This window comes from Nymphalis io, chromosome 9 (assembly GCF_905147045.1).
Source record: "Nymphalis io chromosome 9, ilAglIoxx1.1, whole genome shotgun sequence".
Lineage (NCBI taxonomy): Eukaryota > Metazoa > Arthropoda > Insecta > Lepidoptera > Nymphalidae > Nymphalis > Nymphalis io.
Window position 1 is genome coordinate 10,072,563 of NC_065896.1, and position 21,226 is coordinate 10,093,788.

Genomic DNA, 21,226 nt, shown 5'->3' on the forward strand with positions numbered 1-21,226 from the left:
AATATAGTTACTTAATATTATATGTACAGTTTAAAAATATTTTGTAAATTATATAATAATAAGATATAACTGAAAAGGCTTCACAGATAATTTAAACGGCTCCAATTTATTTCTACATTAGATATTTTATATAGATATTTAATCTTCTGTATCTTTTAATAATTCGTCCTCAATGTCAATATCTTCCGCCTTTCGTTTCTTAGCTCTGGGTCTCTTGCCGTGTAACATTTCAAGTTTAATTTTCTTCGCCTTTTTCTTTTTTTCACGCAATTGAAGTTTTCTTTTTGCTGCTTTCTCTGGGTTGTTGACTTTTTCTTGTAGCAATAACTAGAATAAAAAAATATAATTTTATAAAATAGATGTTATATTGTAAATCATTTTTATTACAAAAACTTTAAACTAAGTTAACTACTGACTGATACTTTTTTCGAAGATAACACATGTATTTATTTATACTTTTAATATATTTTTAAACTAACCTTCTTTCTTTCTGCTCTTTTAATATTCAACTTCGTTTGTGCCTCAGCCGCCATCTTGCTGTACTCGATATCACCGATCTTTCTTCTCAATTTCTTGCCCAACCTACCAGCCAATTGTTTAGCGGGCGTCGCCGCCATACCTTCACCAGTGGAAAGTTCTCGAACAATCGGCGGTAGTAACACGTCGATTATATTGAGAATATCCTCCATTGATAGTGAACTAATCACGTGTAACCACATTGTGAATATGGCAGTTCTCTGAAATAGAAGTTTGTTTAGGTATATGAAAGCCAAATTATATTAGAACATTTTGGTATTTGTTACCAACAATGCTTGGCTTTAAACATTGCTAACAATATATTTTTTGGAATTTTGAAAAAATAATATACATATAATGGATTTCTATATAATAATAATTAACATCACACTCTTTTATCTCAACTCCTATTAGGTTAATAACATTCAGCCCTTCTTATAGCTCTTTTTATAGTTTTGACATATTCCTAACAATTACATATAGCATTTAGGTTTATATGAAGATAATAAAAAATTGATAAAAGCATACTTACAATGTTCATACAGATAGGCGCTTTAACTACTTCGACGTTAACAGCCTTTCTTAACTTGAATAATATCCATCTTATATTCAATTTTGAATTTGATTCTTCCGCTTCCTCTGTCCTTGTCTTGTTTGAAATTTTAAAACGCGGCATTTCATTCACAAGCTTCAATATTTGAAATAAAACATCTGTTACCTGAAATATGATGAATTTTTTTATATATTAATAAGCATTGCTTAAATAAATTTTATTCATAAAATAAATTAAATATAATATGTCAAATGAACAAGAACATTATTAACAACATGTGATCAAATTTAAAAATTATGTGATAAAATATATATTATCCTATACTAGTTGTATTCGAGTAAGAGCCTGTGAATGTCCCACAGCTGGGCTGTTAAAAAATGATAAGCTTCATAGGCAATGTAAGTAATTTTATATTGTAACATATATGTATATATATGTGTTATATACCTGATCGGCCATATCTTGCGACACATTTGGTGTGTACTGCGCACACAAATCCAACACTAGACTTCGCAAACAATTTTCAGTATCGTCAAATATAAAGCCTCTTTCACACTCATCCTCTTTGGACAATCCATTTAATTCTTCAACGTCTATCGCTGACAGAATTGTACCCAATATCTTAACAGCTCTCAATCTGACCCACGAGTGGGGATACGCTAACAACGCTTGACACTGCTGGGCTACATCATCGTAATCACTCACAAATTTCTTATTTTTCAAACTGGTCGAGCAATTGATTGTTATCTTGTCAATCAAATTCAACATTTGTATTAAGCTATGGTCCCTTTCATTTTGCTTTTCTTCGTCAGTCTTATCTTTTCCTTCATCTAATTTTATTTTGACAAATCTGCCTTCTGTTACGGCGTTACTCAGTAGAAGTATCTTGCCATTAACAGAAGACAGTATACTGCCGAGGCGGCTTTGAAACTTATCTTCTTCGGCGTTTACGAAACGTATACAAAGTTGGGCACCTAATTCGAAATGTATTGGCTGTAAAACGGGGATAATTAAATGAATAAAATTTACAACAAACAATATATACATTTTTAAAATATATTTTATAAATAGTTATGTATTATACCTGAGTATCCTTAAAGAAAGCAAGTACTAGTTCGAAGAGTTTATTCCTCTCGATAGCTGGGAACTTCTTCAACATGGACTCAATACAAGCGGCCGCCAATGCACGGCACTCCGGAGCGCTATCATTAACCATACAAGTGCCTAAAGACAAAAACATGTAGTCCCCATGATTTTTCAATTGGTCCTGTAAACAACATACATTGTACTTAGTAATGATAAAAGAGCCAAGCTATATGAAGTGTTATAGGAAATATGTATTATAATCATAATAGGCTCATATATCTCTTAATACTCTATATATTTATAAATTACTGTAAGGGCATCTAACAGACTCTGTTCACAGATAGCCGTCTGACTTAATCAAAAACAAGATAATCCCATAGACAATTAACACTTTTATTAACTAGTTAGACAATCTTAATAGAATTAAAGGATACTAAGTAAAATTTATATAATATATATATTATTATATGTATTTTTTTTTATAAAATAGGAAGGCGGACGAGCATATGGACCACCTGATGGTAAGTGGTCACCAAACGCCCTTAGACATTGGCATGAAATGTTAACCATCGCTTACATCACCAATGCGCCACCAACCTTGGGAACTAAGATGTTATGTCTCTTGTGCCTGTAATTACACTGGCTCACTCACCCTTCAAACCGGAACACAACAATACCAAGTACTGCTGTTTTGCGGTAGAATATCTGATGAGTGGGTGGTACCTACCCAGACGAGCTTGCACAAAGCTCTACCACCAGTGTTATAATATTATATAAATATTTTTAAGTATTGTATGCATAAATACTCACAACGTTAAGTTTATTGATAATCATATCTAGAAACTTTAATGAAGACTCCCTTCCATGTTGTAGCTCATAATTTAATTGTGTAATGAAAAATTGTATGCATTTCTCCAATTTTTTACCGGGCGTGTAGTGAGTTAAATAGTTCACGAATATTATGCGAGCCTCTTCCCTGTAAGTTAATAATTAAATGCTATTTTTTATACATGACATTTTATCCTCAGCTTCGTTTAAAAATACATGACATTTTATCCTCGGCTTCGTTTAATTGCAATTTTTCCCTAAATGGCAACATTTTTAATAAACAACTTAACTCAAAAATAAAATAATAAATCTTACGACTTTTATATATAAAATTATTATTTCTAATATATTATATACATACATATTAAGAAAGATAAATTACAATTATGATGAACTATAATGGCTATTTATTCTTAAATTCTTGTGACATACATTGAATTTTGATACTGACTACCCTATTATATACTACCTACTATTATATATAAATAAAATAACAGATACAACTATAATTAAAAAAGAAAAAAACCTAAGTAAAATCATTCCTTATGAATCAAAATAGAACTTACCTCGAACGAGCAGATTCGCTTAGAATACAAATTTGAGACACTTTCTGCATAACCTCATGTAATTCACTTGACACTAACTTCGCTTCCAATATAGCTTTTAACAATGAAAACGAGTTCGCTTGACGTTCATCGTTCTGACAATCTTCTTCCGCGTAAAGTAAAAGTGTTTTTAATTGTTCAGCTTCCAATGTGAAATATTTCACATTTCGTATAAGAACTGTAACTGCCTAAAAATTATGGACATGTTTTAATATAAGCATCTCAATTGAATATCACCTCAATATTTAAAAAAAAACATTGTAAATATTTAGAAAAATCGAGAACCAGGTAAAACTAGTTTCTTGATATTTTGCAAATAAATAAAGACAAGCGTGTATGTGTTGAATTACCTTAAATGCATTTCTAACTAAATGGTAATTGTCGTTCTGTTTACTAATCCCAAACGTTGCGAATTTGTGTAATATGGAGAAGATTATCTTTACTATATCTTTTGTCATATCTTCAAGAGTCGGTGTACTGACTCTTATGGTCCACAGCGTCGCAATACATTTCATGGCAACGGTAGTTACTTTGACATGATCACTTTTCAAAGCATCAACTAGAAGTGGTATTAAAGGATCCACAAATGCTTTACAATCTATTCTAGGAACCTTTTCTCGTTTGAGAATTACGTACAATATGTTCAAACTAAATTCGATGATTACGTGGGCGTTTGTTTTAGAGGACGTCTTAACATTTCTCGCTTGCGATTCCTTATTACGTTTTGGTATTTCAGGAACTATAAAACAATCCGGTTTAGCTCTCAGCATTTTTTCTCTTTGTGCCTCTGTTAGTTCACGTTTGGGCGCACTTAATACAAATTCCGGTATACTTTCTGAGGCAAGGCCGTGTAGAAAAACAAATAGAGATTCTATTTCTATAAGCTTGTTCGCCACTAATCCACTTGTTATATGCATTAGCGCTTCTTGTACTTTAACAACAATTTTCTTCGAATGATGCTTTTGCAATACTTCTTTGAAAGGTAAAAGAAGATTTATTAAACGCTTCTCTGTGATGTTCTGAGCTACAATCAAGAGGGTGACGTAACTTTTTTTGCTCGGTTTCGCTTCTGGTGTTTTGTAGTGTAGTTTATCAACTTCCTTCTCTTCTGACAAAGCGCCAAAAAGGTCATTAGTACATACATCTAGTATGTAATCGAGATTTTGGTCTATATCACCAGACTTAAAATCCGATTTTAAGGCATCTAAGACGTTATGGATGGTTGCAACCAGAACATGTACTTGAAATCCTCGTGTGAGTAAAAGCGTCAAATGTTCTAATAGTACACCTAAGTATGATGTACCGACTGTTAACATTATTTTCTTAACAATATCTCGTGCTGTAATTCTAACTTGTTTCAATGGTGATTTCAAGAAAGAGCATAGTTTAATTATAATTCTGAAAAATTAATACACATCTTTACCCTCTACACATTTCTTTCTCACTTAAAATTATACAAGAATATTCTAGTTTATAGTTATTTTCAATTTAAGAATACAATAAGACTTACCCTGGAAGTTGATGCCTTAAAATATCTCCCGGTAATCTTTGGAGTAGCTTGACTAATGCTAATGCTATTGGGACTCGTAGCATGTCTTCCTCTAAGCGTGCCATTCCTGTACGACGTCTGTTTAACTTGTGGGATCCTTCATGTTCAGATAATTTTCCAATCGCCCTAAAAATACAAATTTATTTAACTATTTATTAGAATGTGATATATTTCATCAATTGAGATTGAAAGTATCTTACCTATTTAATTGCGGTAATAATCCAGTAGACAAGGACTTTATTATTCTATTACCGACCGAGGGAGATACGTTTGTGATTTTTTCAAATGCCGGTTCATTGTCTATTTCCTTACTGATTAGACTTTCTTCGTCTTTTTCTTCTGCTAAAAGTAAATCAGATTCCAATTCTTCTATTTGTTCACCTGTTTTACTAATAGCTTGATTTTCATCGGCCTCGCTTTCTGAATCACTAGCTTCCTTATTTTTACTTTCTTCTGATATTATTTGATCACGTGTACCCGATTTCGCTGCATTCCTCATGCTTACAGTCAATGCTTTCGGCAATTCAATATTTTTAACTTTAGAGAAATCGAAATGGAATGCGTCCAGTATACCGATTAATATACGTGTGAGCTGTTTCTGGTGTTCTGACGAATGCCTCATTTTATTTAAATATAGTTTCAATATAACTTCATAGTGATACCAAGGTAATAGTCGGCAGCAAGTTGAAATTACTTCAATGCAGGCATCGATAAGAGTATTCTTATCGCTATACTTATCGTCACAAATATAAATTGAAGCTAAAGGCAAAATAAAATTAGTAAGTGTCCTCGGTGTGGGGCATTTAACCATTTTTTTAGCTACTTTGCTGAATTTTAATAGCGCTCTTACTCGTCTATGTAGTTGCAGGTGACAAGAATTCTCAAAGAAATCAACTTCTATATCTTCTTTATTAGTCAAAGGAGCTAAATCTGATAACACTACATCAGCATCTGGACATTCCCGCACTAACTCTCCCAGCAACGTTATACTCTCATTGCGTAAAAAATCATTCTTGCTGTCTCTTATACTAGTTGATATAAGAGCAAGTACTGTATCTCGAACTAGAAACTGTCCATCGTTCGCTGAACGATATTTAATTAATAATTTAGGAAGAATTTTCTTCAAACATAATCCAGCACTGTCTCGTAGTCCAATGTCTTTCTCGGTTCGTATAAAGTAAAAACAATTATTGACGATTAAAATTGTAAGATCAACATCAATTTCATTTGCATCCAACATTTGATATATAAGTTTGTAAGCATCAAGTCGGCGGTCGAAATCTGGTTGTTCAATCCATCTCTTATTAAAAGCATTCATTTCTGTTATCACATGGGCCATTTTCAATAACTTATCTTTATTAATAGCTGTGTTTTCTGCTATTGAAGACAGTAATTTAATTAGGAGTTTCCTAACTTCTACTGGCCCAACTTTATTAAACAAGATTGCGATGTTTTTTATGTAGTGTTGAGGATTTGTGCTACGACCAAGTAAATTTATAATGGTATTGACAGCATGCTCCATATTTTCTTCAGCCATATTCATGCAAACTTTCTTTACTAAAATAGGTAATAAAACACTTAATAATTCATCACACATCTCTGGAGTCGTAACCATTTCTGTTACTCTTGATAAAATTAAAAGGTCTCTTTTATTGACAGTATTAGATTTTGCAGAATTAGCGATTCTCCTCTTCATAACCTCTAAGATACTCGGTAGATGGGGAACTAAAATTTTACTACCGAAATTCATGTTAGGGTTGATATCTGCATCTACTTTTAAAGTACTAAAGGATTCTATATTAGGAAGTTCTTTGTCTTCTTCATCTTCTGTTAAGGTAACGAGTTTCTCAATCATATCCAAAATTAAATTGACAACTCCAGGGTGAGTTTTCGGTGCCAAGAGTAGTTTAAATATTGCAGGTAAAGGACTTAACGAAGTATCTTCTTCTGAACATGTTATAAGCAATACATAGTATCTAGGGTTTTGACACCAAATGTTAAGAAGTTTTAGCAATACTGTTGGGCTATGAATACCTTCTATATGCAAACGCGGCAAAAGAGGCCATAGTAACGTTTGAAATATAACGAACAGCTCATCTTTAGTCCAAACGTATTTTTCGAATTGATCAAATAATTTTCCTAGTATACTTATGGATAGAGTTCGAAGGTGTTTAATGACTTTGACGTAACTTACGTGAACTTTTTCAACGTTTCGCAGAACACTTGATAAATTTGTACAAACTGCGAAAAATATTTTCAAAAAATCTGATAGCAAATTATCTTTCATATATCCTCCAAAATATTCTCGAACAACGTCAAAAAGATTTAAAACGCTGTGCAACTTTCCAGGACTAATAACAGATTTAAGGTCTATATTGTTTGCTATATCTGCATATATTTCTTTAGGTTGCATTGCCATGTATTGCTTAAAATGAGTGAATGCCATTTCTATAAATATTTTTAACTCATCTTCATTGCAACCACTCAAATATCTCATGACTAAAGATCGTCTTATTTGACCTCCGCCCTTTTTGTCAGCACCTAACTTAGAAGTCATTTTACCGTAAAGTATTCTTAGTACAATCGGTATTACATGTTCTCTGTGCTCAGGTTGAATTGATTGAGAATCTTCAGTTATTTTAAATAGTGTCATTTCATCTTTAAACTTATTTTCATCAACTAAGTTCAGCAAATTTGATTTATAAAGCACAAGACTTTTGTTTTTATAGTTAAGGATGCAATCTAAAGCAAATTTCTGGAGACCTGGATTTTTATGTTTTAAAAACTCTAGATATAATTCCCAAAAAACAGGTTCTTTGTGTAGAGCTCTTGGATTTTTAAATTGTGCCAAAACTTGCATAATATTTATAAGGGTTTTAAAAACATTTTTGCCTGATACCGAATCTTTTATTTCTTCTTCAGGAATTACTGCATGATTTTCTTCTTCAACGTCTACATTATGTTCATCATCTTCTGTGTCCATTTTTACTTTACTGTATGTTTCTACATTAATCCGTAATGTATTCACTGACGCATTTTTCCTATACTCTTCATCTATAAACTTTAAGAAGAGATTGACTACATCTCTATTTTTAGCTTCACAAACTTGAACACAATTAGTCATTATCCTTAACATTAAATTTCTGTAATTATACAGGTCTGGCCTTTCTGATATATTACTATAATCGGCGCTAATTTCTCTTAATATTTTATCGTTGCTGTCAAAATCATCTTCAAAACTAAACTCTTTCAAGTTTGTTTTAGCATTAGCAAAAGCTGTTTCTAATGTTTTGTAAAATGTAGGCCAAAATTCTTCCGCATTCAGTGCGTTGCCAAAACCCGCAATAAATTCCGTCACAGGTTCCCATAAAAGTTTAAAATTAATATACAAAACTCCTAACATATAATTCAAGCCATATAGATGAAAATCAGTTTGCTTCGCAAGCTCATATTGGGTTGTATTAAAAGTCATTTTTTGCAAAAGATTTAACTGCATTCTATATTCTTGAATAGAAGATGAAATGGACTCCACCGTAAAACAATTACTGAAAACTGAAAATCTCTCAACTTCGCCTCCAACTTGTACAGTTTTATTCAATTCTTCTACATTTTCGAATAATTTATAAATATGAGTTGTTAATAGACGAACCTGGAACGTGAAAGGTATTAACATAAAAAACATCTTTTATAAAATTCCTAATATTAAATAAGACAATACAAGTACTTACAATGTGAAATGGAGATGATACATTAATTTTCAAATATGAATCTACTAATAACAAAAAGTTATAAGTTAAGCCATTCTCCTGTTCATAGGCAGTCAAATACAAATCAACCAGGTGAAGAGCCACTAAGTAATTTGGATCTGCTGCGCAAGGTAATAACAGAGGCAATAGTGTATCTATATCACATATTTTCTTCAATTTCTGGCAATTCGATATATGTATAGCACATTCCATTGTTGTTGCTATTAGAAATATTACTTTTCTAGCAGATTTTGATAAATCAGTTGTCTCACAATGCAGTTTATTTTCATTTGATTGACCTTCAAGATTACAAGTATCGAATACTTTGAATAACTTTGATATTAGATCACTTAACATGTTAATACAAAATTCTACATCAACCTTTTCAATATGGGGTAGACAAAACAGCAAATTTAACAATTTAGTTGGATGTTCAATGATAATATCAATATCTTCACTCAAGACGTTTTTAGTGTACTCCATTAATTGCGGCAATCCTTTTCCAAAGTCAACAGGATATTTAACCCACTCAAAGAGCTTTAAGCCGTTTTTTGATAAAGGTGACTTTGAAAGGCATATTTTAGCAAGAGTCGACATTGCTTCACTTTCGAAATTTGACTGAATTAAGAATTTTATAAAAGCAGGCAGAATATGTATATCGAATTGTGAATAATTAACAACACTTTGCACAAAATTAATCAGAATATTTGGATATGGTAAAGGGAGTAATACTTTAACCAAGATTCCGGCATGTTCTTGGGATAAAGATATGTGAGATGACAGGAGCATCAAGGCCCCAATTTGAGAGCATACTTCCAATACTTTTTCTGATGACTGCTCACAAATTACTTTTACTAAAAGAAGGGTAAATTGTTGTGGATTTGTTAAACATCTCCCATTCATATGTTCAATCACTTGGCCCGCCAATCTTAAAATATATTCTAATCCTGGATTATCATCATCTTCTTTCAAAAATTGTTCAGTAAATTTTTGCATATGCGTCCAGAATATATTAAATTCCATCGGTGATATGCCATGTAGGCAATCTTCAATAGTTTGTGTCAGTACTCTGAATAAGATAGCTTGGTGTTCCTTTTTATCTTTAAGATGTCCAAATAGAAGGGGAATGAAATTTTCAATACAACTATGAAATTTATTACTAACACCTCTCAATATTTCAAATAAGAGATGTCCACAGCCAGCAATAGCCTGAAAAAAAGATTGGGATCAATTAATAATTGGCTACTTAACTATTTAAAAAAAAGAATGTAATTTCACTCAATACTGTGACTAGTTATTAATGAATAATATAATGTTAAATATATATGAGTTAATATGGTTAATCTTAAAGACTAAATATTTGAGTAACAGTAAGTATATAACTTAAAAAAAAATAGCCCTTACATCATCATTTGTCTCCAGATATTCAAGAATGAGCTCAATGAATTTATTTTTATCTTTTATATCCCTCGCCACAAATGCAAAGCTTTCTGCTGCAAAATTGTTTATATACTGTGGTCGGGATTCACTCAACAGCGGTATGATTCGCTTAAGTATCACCCCAATGTCCTTCTTCAAGTATGGTTTCAGTATTTTAAACAAAAAGGCTAGGCATACTAATGTCCACTCAAGCCTTTCTACATCTTTTGTGTTTAATAATTTTATTAATATGTCCAGGAATTTTGGAAAATAAGGATAAAAGTCACTACGCAAGTCTTTTGCTAGTGATACTAAAACTCTGAAATAAACATTTAATATTTATAACAAAAGTTAAATTACTTATTTTTAAATTAAGTTTATGGCTGATGTATTCATTGTATCCAATTAACAACAAATAAATATTAATAATTAAAATGAAAATTTTAAGTTTTTAATATTATAATATACACTCAACTCACTCCAGTAACGGTTGTAAGCACAATTGATCTTCTAATTTTAAATATTCCTCTAAAGTATTTAGCACTTCATCCTTTTTGTGAATTAGTTGTGGCACAGTGACTATACCAAAGACATCCTTTTTAAATTTCTTAAAATTTACGGTCAAATTTAGACCATGCCATTTTTGTAAGGCCAGATGGAAGTGGGTCTCATTTTCGCCTGGCTGACTTGTATAAGCATGTTCAATGTGATATAAGGCAGCATGGCGAATATCTATTGCATTTATACGCTCAGCAAAAGGCACAAACTGCAAAAAAATAACATTTGTAGGTTTCATATATTTTGTTTAGTAAAGACCCTTAATTGATCACTGAGTACGGTAATATATATGTTTATATAGGCAAGAAATATTACAATAACCTTTAAATTAAATATTTTTAAAAAGTACTTACACGGAATGTATTGGTGGTTTTATGCTTTACAGGTTTATTTTTCATGTTTGCTTAATAATTTAGCTGCTCTAAGTTATATCATAATAATGTTATATTTATTTTAAAAACAATTCAAATCATAATATTCTGCTTGCAGTTTGCAACAGAACAAGCTGTACCGACTGCAGCACGTGTGTTTGACAGTTGATGTCATATTTGACTTATAACATTGACGTAAGACGTTCAACATTAGGTATACAACTACTTACCCAAGTTATTGAAAGTATTGTTTGGATCACTGCTATATCACGGGTAATAAACAACGAGCATGAAATTTATTTAAAATTTGCCCTTTAATTGTGATATATATATTTATTTTATTTAAAATGCATTTAATGTAAGATTCTTTCATTTCTGTCCTGTTTAAACTGAATACTGTTTTCTGTTTTAAGATGAATGAGAAAAGCCTTTTTCGTTTAACTTTAAATAAAAAGGTTTTTTTCATGCCTTTTTAAATAAATGCTTAATATGTTGTAATATTATATTAGATAAATTAATTAAATCATTTCAAGTAAAAAGTCAAAACAATTTTGACTATAATTATGACTTTGAGAAGTTAAAGTTGTCAAAGTCAAATACATTCTTTAAATTATTATACTTCCATGATAACATTTTTTATATGAAATATTCGCGAACTATTTCACCAGTTACTATTCCAAACTTCGTTTGCCTGTAAGGTATTCTCAAACACGCGTATTTTATCATTTACTTTTTTGTTTTATTCAATGCTTCCTAGATTAGTACATGCATTGCCATTTGGGCTATCGCAAAGAGTAACAAAACTTTATTTCCAAGGTAAGTACTTACATATATGGAATATGGAAGCAAATCTATAAATTTTCGATTAGTTTTACATCGTTTGACCGATACATTCATTTCACGATTTTGCTAACATTTATTATCGTTTTCTTTTTACAGCTCTAGTTTGGAATCAACGCGGCGCACATAGTGAACAAGGTAACGAAGATTTGAAAGCAATGGATGTAAAAATACTGCCTGCTTTGCAAGATAACTACATGTATTTGATTGTGGATAAGGCAACTAAAGAAGCAGCTATAGTTGATCCTGTTGAACCAAAGACAGTGTTGAAAGCTGTTGATGAACATGGAGTCAAGTTAACAACTATTTTAACAACACATCACCACTGGTAAATTAAAGTATATTTTTGACAGAACATAAATATTATACTGTATAATTGAAACTATGAATCATCAATAACATATAAGATAATACACTTATCATTAATAATGTAAAAATTTCTTAATGTTGTTATGTATTTGAGTAGTTGATGTCAATAATATTTTTCCATTTTGAAAGGGGTTTTTATTAGCTACTTGCCTTATGTTTACATGTTTCATATTAATTTTTTGATTTACAAATTTATAAGTTACAGCAATGGTAAAATTAACTATACATCTATAATTTTAGCTCAAAACCTGTTAAGTATCGACTGTCTGAATAAACTAGTCTGTATGTATTCCCAATGAGATATTAATCAATCTTATTCACTTAAAATTTCTATTATTCGTGTAGACTGATAATATCAAGGATTAGGAATATGTAATCATATCATCTTACAAGATTAGTATTTAGTTTGATTGTGAGATTTAACTGGATGTGCTACGGTAAGAATGGGCTTATTAATGGTGGCAGGTTTTTTGGAAGAGATAAATTAATTATTTCTTGTAAAAGTATAAATAAATACCATTTTTATTCAAAAGGGATCATGCAGGTGGTAATGAAGATCTAGTAAAACAACATCCAGGACTAGAAGTATATGGTGGAGATGATCGCATTGGAGCCCTAACTAAGAAAGCTGAACATAACACTAAGTTCAACATTGGTAAATTAAACATCCAGTGTCTATTCACTCCATGTCATACTTCCGGACATATTTGTTATTACGTCACAGCACCTGATGACAAGAATAACTCGGCTGTGTTTACTGGTGAGATACTATGAGATAAGTCATACAAAGCAGATAAATTATATCAGTTAAACATTTGCCTTACATAATTTTCACTTAACATGTGTGCATAAATATAAGTTAGAATTTAAAAAATGTGTACATAAACAACCTTTATTCTATTAATAGTGTACTATTACATTTGGAATTTTGAAGATTATTATTGAAATCTTTTCATTATTATTTTTTGCCCTCAATATGGGTCATAAATTTTACATTATATTTATTAGAATTTGATACTGTTTTACTAAATAACAATTGAAATAATAATAAAAAAATTAAGTTTTGTACATTTGACTCATAATCATTTTGCTTGCAGGTGATACATTATTTTTGGGTGGGTGTGGAAGATTTTTTGAAGGTACAGCTGAACAAATGCACAAAGCTCTGATTGAAGTGCTCGGAAGTCTTCCAGATGACACTAAAGTTTTCTGTGGCCATGAATACAGCCTACAGAATTTAAAGTTTGCAGCTCATGTGGAACCAGATAATGAAGAGGTCAAAAAGAAAATTGCCTGGTCCTTGAGCATGAGAGAAAACAACAAGCCTACGGTGTGTAAATTTGACCCAAGATAGAATTATTTATTGTAAAGTGAGCTAAGATTTATTTGTTAATTGATTGCAGGTACCTTCAACAATTTCTGAAGAAAAGCTTTATAATCCATTTATGAGAGTAACAGAAGTTTCTGTAATGAAACATGCAAAAAAGAATGATGCCATAGAAACTATGAGGGCTATTCGCTTAGAGAAAGATAATTTCAAAGGTTAAAGTTCAAATATACATAAGACTGTATTTAATATATAGATAAAAATGTATGGCTATTTAATAAAAAACTGTTTAATATATAAAAATCTATATTTATATTATAACTTAAATTAAAGCTGATGATCACAAAGGAATTAAGTGCTAGTGTCTATTGACTGTAAATGTCATTGTTCTTTCTTGATGTATGCTGACATTTCTTCTGCATATTTTTCCTTTGATCTTTCAAACATGGCAACATAAATCTAAAATGAATGAAAAGGATATTTAGTATATTTTTTATCAGTGCTTTAAAAGAGCAGTTAAGTGGACAGGATAAAGAATGCAAACAAAAAAAAGTAAATGTGATGATTAGTGTTACTATTTATACTTTTTTAAAATCTTATTAAATAGTTAAAATTGTCAGAATGATTCCTTTTATTTTTACTATTACCCTTTTTTCCTCATTTGTTAATGCTCTCCAGCGTGATGCTAATTGTCTGGTTACTTCTTGTTTTGAAGGTTCAGATCCCATTTCAGTTGCAGTTTCGGCTACAACCACTGGTCTTTGCTCTTGGCAAAATTGGAAAAATGCATTGCAAGGTTTCTTAGGTGCGTTTGGATCTCTTTCAGGCTGAAATCAAAAGTATCAATAAATACTCATCAAATAATAATTTATGATTAAACTACTCCAAGAATTATGTTGAGATCATACTTTATCTGCTTTGCTTTTTCGTTTGGTTGCAGGCTTTTTAGCCCCTGTCGTGTTTTGTTTTTCAACTTGTTTTGGCGCAGATTGTGTTTTGGCTCCGGAACGCGGTGCTCGAGGTGGTACCTCAGGTTTTGTTTCTACTTCAATAGAAGCCGTTCGGAAGGGATCTCCATGTTTGTCCAATCGTTCAATCAACAATTTTATATCTTTTTTGTATCGTCTCGTAATTTTTTTTACTTCATGTATTCTGAAACGTTTTTAATTATATTTCAATTCACTATTAACATCATGTTAACGAAGTTAGAACATATAAAACGAACCTATTCACGATTCTTTCATTATCTTGTTGCAACACTTCACATCGTTCTAATAACAATTGATATTTCCTCCTATAAATGTCTTCCTCTGATGGTAAGCTAACCATATCATCCGAGTCGTCAGAAATATTCGAACTGAGCTGTTGGACTGTCATTTTAATTTATTTCACGGCTGGCTTCAAAGTTCAACACAACCAAATTTATTTTTATGTAGTTGTCGGCTGTCATTTGATTGCTTTTGATTAAAGTCGTAATGTTGGTACTACATTTGGATTCTCGTCTCATCAATTCACTATAACGGTCGCAGCAATAAAAACAAAAAAAACAAACCTCAGCTTAATAAAAGGTTAACATTTTCGAATAAAATACTATTTTCTAATCAAATATTTATTTGTACTGTTAAGATTAACAAATAATATGATGTTTATTAAGCCTTGTCTATTAACATTTAAAAAATATGCAGTACAATTATCCAATCAAAAACGTCTTTCATTATGAAGGTATTCTTTGCAGCCTTGAAAAGATTATTATTATTTCCAGAAATTGACAATAGAATGCGCGCGCAAATGCTGATTTATATTTGGCGCGAAACTAAAGGTAGCCCATTGCTTAAAATTTCAGTACCTATTCGTATTACCTCTCGACTCACGTCCTGTTCCATGCCTGAGTGCGATTGCGCAGTGCGTTTTTCTTATGCAGATCAGGTGTGCGGTATATTTTCATTATTCAGAACCGCGTGGTGCTGCGTAAATACGCTGTTAATTTCAATACTGAATTATTTTATTTGTGCAAAACAGTTTAATTAATATGCTTTCATTCAGAAAAATAGCATCATTCGCTGTTTATCAATATGAATTTGCTCATTGTTTGAATATCATGAATACTTTGCAAATATATTTTTAAAAAGAAAGTGCTTTCCTACCCAAATGAGTTCGAAAAATAGCAATGAAATGCATTCCGGCTCTTTCGAAACGAACTATATTTACGTATTTCATATTATTATTTCTATTATATTTATTTTATGTTTTGAATACCTGTTTAGTTGACGAAAGAAAGGTAAGTATAGTAAAGACAATTATATATAATATATTTGTAATTTTCCGAAAACTGTAATGTAATTCTAAACTTATTTTATTGATACGTGTATTATGAAATTAATTCAAAACAAATAATATTAATGCCGCCAGACAAATTCAACATTTCACATATTTAATGTATAAGTACCTAGTTTTATGTTTCTTATTTTAATTATTTTATTTTTTCAGTTCTCATTCAAGTATTTCTCTCTAAAAAGTCAAGTTTCTAAATACAAAAGCGTGACGAGACGTTTTGCTGCACTCTTAGGGTACAGCTTTGATGGCAATACATACACGAGGCTCGAAAAAACGAACCAGGTAACAATAAAGAGACTGCCAGATGCCTTGATTATAGGGGTTAAGAAATGTGGGACGCGAGCGCTTTTAGAGTTTTTGAGGTACACCTAAAATAATATGAAAATAGAATACAATGAGAAATGAATATAAGTTATGAACAAATTATGACTTCTTAATTTTCCAGGTTACATCCAGATGTGAGGGCAGCTGGATCTGAAGTTCATTTCTTTGATAAGTATTATCATAAAGGCTTCGAATGGTACAGGTGAAAAAAAACACAAAATAAATTAATTGATACCTTTAGTAAGAGATTAATTGAGAAAAATATAAACTAATTCTACAATAATGTTTCATTTTAGAGAGAAAATGCCACCCACTATTGAAGGGCAGATTACAATGGAAAAAACACCTTCGTATTGGGTAACCAGGTCCGCACCAAGACGCGTTTATTCCATGAACCCTTCAGTTAAGTTGATAGCGGTTGTTCGAGATCCAGTTACAAGAGCTATAAGCGATTATACACAATCCGCCAGGTAAATATCTAAATCAAAAGATACATATAAGCGTGTATGAACACCACAATAATTTGAAACTGGTTGCTTTTCCAAAGCAAAAGATCAAGTCTTCCACGTTTCGAAGATCTAGCTCTGGTGAACAGCACGGTAACCTGGGGTGGACCCTGGTCAGTGGTTGACTCCTCGTGGCCTCCAGTGAGATTGGGCATTTATGCAAGACCCTTAAGGCGCTGGTTAAGGAGATTTCCACGATCTAGGATCCTATTCATCAGCGGAGAGAGACTGGTTGTAGATCCAGCGGCTGAAATGGCAAGAGTTCAGGTAGATGTTCTTATATTTATTTTATAATATTTTTATTTAAACCATTAAAAACGTATACATATAATATAGCGTACCCACTATATAAGATTAACTTTCGTTAAATATTCTATTTTGTACTATATTAATTCCCATTATATATAATACTTATTTTTTTCTCAGTTTTCAAATTAATATTCTCCGTAACCGTAACAGCCTGTGAATGTCCCACTGCTGGGCTAAAGGCCTCCTCTCCTCTTTTTGAGGAGAAGGTTTGGAGCTTATTCCACCACGCTGCTCCAATGCGGGTTGGTAGAATTCACATGTGGCAGAATTTCAGTGAAATTAGACACATGAAGGTTTCCTCACGATGTTTTCCTTCACCGTAAAGCACGAGATGAATTATAATCACAAATTAAGCACATGAAAATTCAGTGGTGCTTGCCCGGGTTTGAACCCACGATCATCGGTTAAGATTCACGCGTTCTTACCACAGGTTCTTACCGCGTTCTTAATATTCTCACAGTTATTTTATTAATTTACTATTTTTATGAAAAATGAAAGACAACTTTAGAAACGTTAAACAATTTATTAAATGAAAAGAAAAATTTTTAAATGAAAAGAGCGATTTTTTTCTAAGTTTTATCAATGTTTACTGTATTTCGATCAATGTTTCTTTTAAAGAAAACTATACACTCATATATAAAATGGTTTTTTTTCAGGACTTTCTCGGTCTTAAGCTCGTGATAACCGACAAACACTTCTATTTTAATTCAACAAAAGGTTTTCCGTGTCTCCTCAAATCGGAGAGTCATTCTACACCCCATTGCCTTGGAAAAAATAAGGGAAGGAGTCATCCTTATATTGACCCTGTGGCTATAGAGAGACTGAGAGAATTTTATAGACCATATAATGAGAAGTTTTACGAATTATCTGGTATCAATTTTGGTTGGCCATAATATTGGTAAATTTTGGCAAAGTTTTAGACGTAGATGAAAACGTAAAATAAAGACCATGCGTACTCACAAGGTCTCGTAGCTGCATTAGAGCGAAATGTATGTGATAATTTTACGCCAATTTTAATAGAAATTTAGACTGAAGCATGCCATTTTTAGAAATTATAAAAAATCTAACATTACGTTGCAAATTTTGAAAATATACGATGTTTGTTGTCAGTTATTTTTAAACTAACATTTACAAAAAAATATATATTTTAAATATTCAATTAAACTTTGCGCAATTTTTTAATTCGTATTTCATACAATATATATTGATTTTAATATAAGCTAGCGCTTTCAATTCTAGCAGTTTATTTTAAAAATGTAAATACTTAGAAACCATAGTGCTTAAGTAAAAAAAAAACACTAAACATATCTATTCCAAATGCCACTAACAATTATTATTATCACATATAATATTACTGTAATCACTATGTATTTCTATTATAATATAGTTCCTAGTCGGTAATACATTTATAGAATGAACCTTTCATTTGCCATACATACATTTTAAAAAAACTAACTACGCAATGTTGGTAGCATTGCTTTTTGAATTTTAAAATGAAATACGTCAATTTGATAACACTAAAAGAAAATGTTTTTGAAGTTGGATAATGGATAACATTTATGAATATGTTAAAATATTGAGTATATTAAATAAATCTTTTTTTTCTAACTTAGGTACTTTTTTCATATTTGCATACGAAAAAAAGAACAATGAAATATACGCAGATCAATATTTAAAAAAGTGTATAACATCCATCATATTTTTCATTTTCTAATTTTACTAAAAATAATAATAGTAACGATTATACTGGAACAATATAATTTATTGCCAATTGGACATGCAGCAATTGCTCTATTATTTCCATTACAAGAAAATCAAATAAAGTGTCGTGTCTTGACTTGACTCAGGTTAAATTAAATACCACGGTAGCACGCGAAAGCGATCCCGTGGCGCAAGAAAAACAAAAAAAATAAATAGAACAGGTTAAATTAAATAAACAACGACGACGAGTTAAGTAAACCCAGGCCAACAGACAAAGACAAGGAAAAAACTACTTTTTCTACTGGTCTGTAAGAACGTAAACATATTTTCGTAAATGTTAATATATTTAAATATATACATTTTATTACCTAATTGTATGGTATTGGTATACAAGAAAATAATCGACATGTATTTTATATATTACTTTGCTTTCATTATATCCGTCAAATTATAGGATATAGCTATTGAAAACGAATCTATATATAAGTATATAAGAACATGTATCACATTGATATATCTTATAGTATACGAAATCGAATATAATAAACGTAAACATACTAAAATGAATAAAAAGTCACTAAGGTCTAAGATAATGTTCATATCAAAGCAAATTTCGCGATTATGATATACCTAGTTTGTTTTGTTTAATACTTTTGTTGAAAAATTAGGAGTTTTGTTTAACTTTTGATTTAAACGAAGACAGTAACTATTGAATAATTCAAACGATATCGATATTTCGAATACATTTACTTTATTACAAATGTAATTTTAGACTGATAAAAACGGATAGAAATCATACTCTCACACGTATAATTTGAAATAGGAAGCAGAAAACCAGACGCGCTACTTTTAAAAACAGGCGGATTATACTTCCATAACATTCAATTAAATTTAAAAAAAAATTGTTTGGTTTTGCTTAATAGGGCATAGAAATACAAGCTCTATTTTATTTGCAATACATAATTAAGGGCCATTACTATTACGATCAAGAATAAACGATTTAATTGAAAATTATTATATAATATATATAATAATTAATCTAAATAACATATAAGTGCTTAATTATTGTATGTAATACCTAAGGTAAGATTTTTATCTAAGCATTAATGTTATATAAAAGAGTATTAAAATATATGTATTCGAAATATACATGATACAATATTGGGTATATAGTTTTCTATTGTCGCATTTTTAACTTCGCACACAGACGTATTGTAATATTGCTAAGTTTACTGGGTGGTAAGGCTTTTTGCAAGCCTGTCTGTCTAATTACCACCATTGATCATATATTATACCGCTAAACAGCAATACTTAAATTTATCGTGTTCCGGTTGGATGGGTGTGTGTATAACTACGGGCACAAACATCTTAGTTCCCAAGGTTGGTAGCGCATTGAAGACCACTTACCATCAGGTACCCATCTGCTTATATATTACGTCTTTCTTATTATTAAAAAAAAATTAAAACACGAGATAGTGCACGCAATTTAATAATAAAGCTTTGCCGCTACTTTTGTACGCGTCGTCTACCTTTTTTTATTGGTCTGTGATAGTTATATTGTGTATGTTGTTACCTACATAAAGTTTTATATTTATATTTTATAAGAATTAATTATAAAGCTTCCATCGAAATTGGTTGTGTACGAATACGATTACCATATAAACAATAAAAATAATTTAATAACTTAACCTCGCGGTATTTTCATATGTTTATCGATAGGAAAATTGTCAAATTCATATAATATTACGTTAATCATTATGGTCTATGGATATAAACGTGAGATGCAAGAGACTATTGGTAAGAGGAGAGAGGATATCTGGAACTTCTATTAGTTATAATTTTTACCGGTTTTTTACAGGAAAATGAAAAGGAAAGTCCATAACATTAACATTTTTTCATTTCTATATATAAATATAAAGTATCAATAAATATTTTATTCAAAAGCAATATTGATCCTATATTGCCACCGACTAATCTGTATGTATTTGGAATATTATTTTGGTTTAAATTAAAAAATAACATTTTTACATGATTAATGTCGAAAACAAGCCTCCATTATTTTGTATAAATCTAAGGGTTATTCAATATTGATTAAAAAAAAATTTCAGTGACATCTTACATGTAACTCGTGTAACTCAACTAAATGTAAGTTTAACAGCCAAAAAAGTGAGATAGTTGTGATTGTACGATGCCAGTTATTAATAAATATGTAAATAAAGCTATTACATTTCAATGAATATGTATTCAACCATGTCACTAAATATAAATCTTACCCAGGACAAGGT

The 21,226-nt window shown here is 30.9% G+C and overlaps 4 protein-coding genes across 5 annotated transcripts; 2 read left to right on the plus strand and 2 right to left on the minus strand.

Annotated features, from left to right (window-relative positions):
• Positions 1-117: 117 nt before the first annotated feature.
• Positions 118-11,375, minus strand: LOC126770474 (small subunit processome component 20 homolog). The gene is made up of 14 exons (XM_050489865.1): positions 11,214-11,375; positions 10,782-11,068; positions 10,288-10,621; positions 8,866-10,092; positions 5,338-8,786; positions 5,099-5,263; positions 3,939-4,986; positions 3,550-3,776; positions 2,966-3,131; positions 2,154-2,336; positions 1,517-2,062; positions 1,049-1,234; positions 480-737; positions 118-327 (listed from the first exon to the last, which is right to left on the minus strand). Exons 1-14 carry the CDS (start codon positions 11,256-11,258, stop codon positions 139-141), a joined length of 8,310 nt encoding a protein of 2,769 aa, XP_050345822.1. The 5' UTR covers positions 11,259-11,375; the 3' UTR covers positions 118-138.
• Positions 11,376-11,817: 442 nt separating this feature from the next.
• Positions 11,818-14,389, plus strand: LOC126770620 (hydroxyacylglutathione hydrolase, mitochondrial). Of its 2 annotated transcripts, none has more exons than XM_050490110.1 (5): positions 11,818-12,047; positions 12,171-12,399; positions 12,974-13,200; positions 13,538-13,770; positions 13,844-14,389. In XM_050490110.1, exons 1-5 carry the CDS (start codon positions 11,978-11,980, stop codon positions 13,985-13,987), a joined length of 903 nt encoding a protein of 300 aa, XP_050346067.1. In that variant the 5' UTR covers positions 11,818-11,977; the 3' UTR covers positions 13,988-14,389. The 2 variants fall into 2 exon arrangements, with proteins under 2 accessions (XP_050346067.1, XP_050346068.1); XM_050490111.1 differs by having other exon boundaries at positions 11,820-11,929.
• LOC126770652 (uncharacterized) lies at positions 14,012-15,237 on the minus strand. The gene is made up of 4 exons (XM_050490159.1): positions 14,993-15,237; positions 14,676-14,919; positions 14,415-14,594; positions 14,012-14,226 (listed from the first exon to the last, which is right to left on the minus strand). The coding sequence occupies exons 1-4, from the start codon at positions 15,142-15,144 to the stop codon at positions 14,149-14,151; spliced, it is 654 nt and encodes a 217-aa protein (XP_050346116.1). The 5' UTR covers positions 15,145-15,237; the 3' UTR covers positions 14,012-14,148.
• Positions 15,238-15,671: 434 nt separating this feature from the next.
• Positions 15,672-18,142, plus strand: LOC126770603 (heparan sulfate glucosamine 3-O-sulfotransferase 3B1). The gene is made up of 6 exons (XM_050490080.1): positions 15,672-16,045; positions 16,255-16,463; positions 16,547-16,627; positions 16,722-16,895; positions 16,973-17,198; positions 17,897-18,142. The coding sequence occupies exons 1-6, from the start codon at positions 15,935-15,937 to the stop codon at positions 18,131-18,133; spliced, it is 1,038 nt and encodes a 345-aa protein (XP_050346037.1). The 5' UTR covers positions 15,672-15,934; the 3' UTR covers positions 18,134-18,142.
• Positions 18,143-21,226: the final 3,084 nt, after the last annotated feature.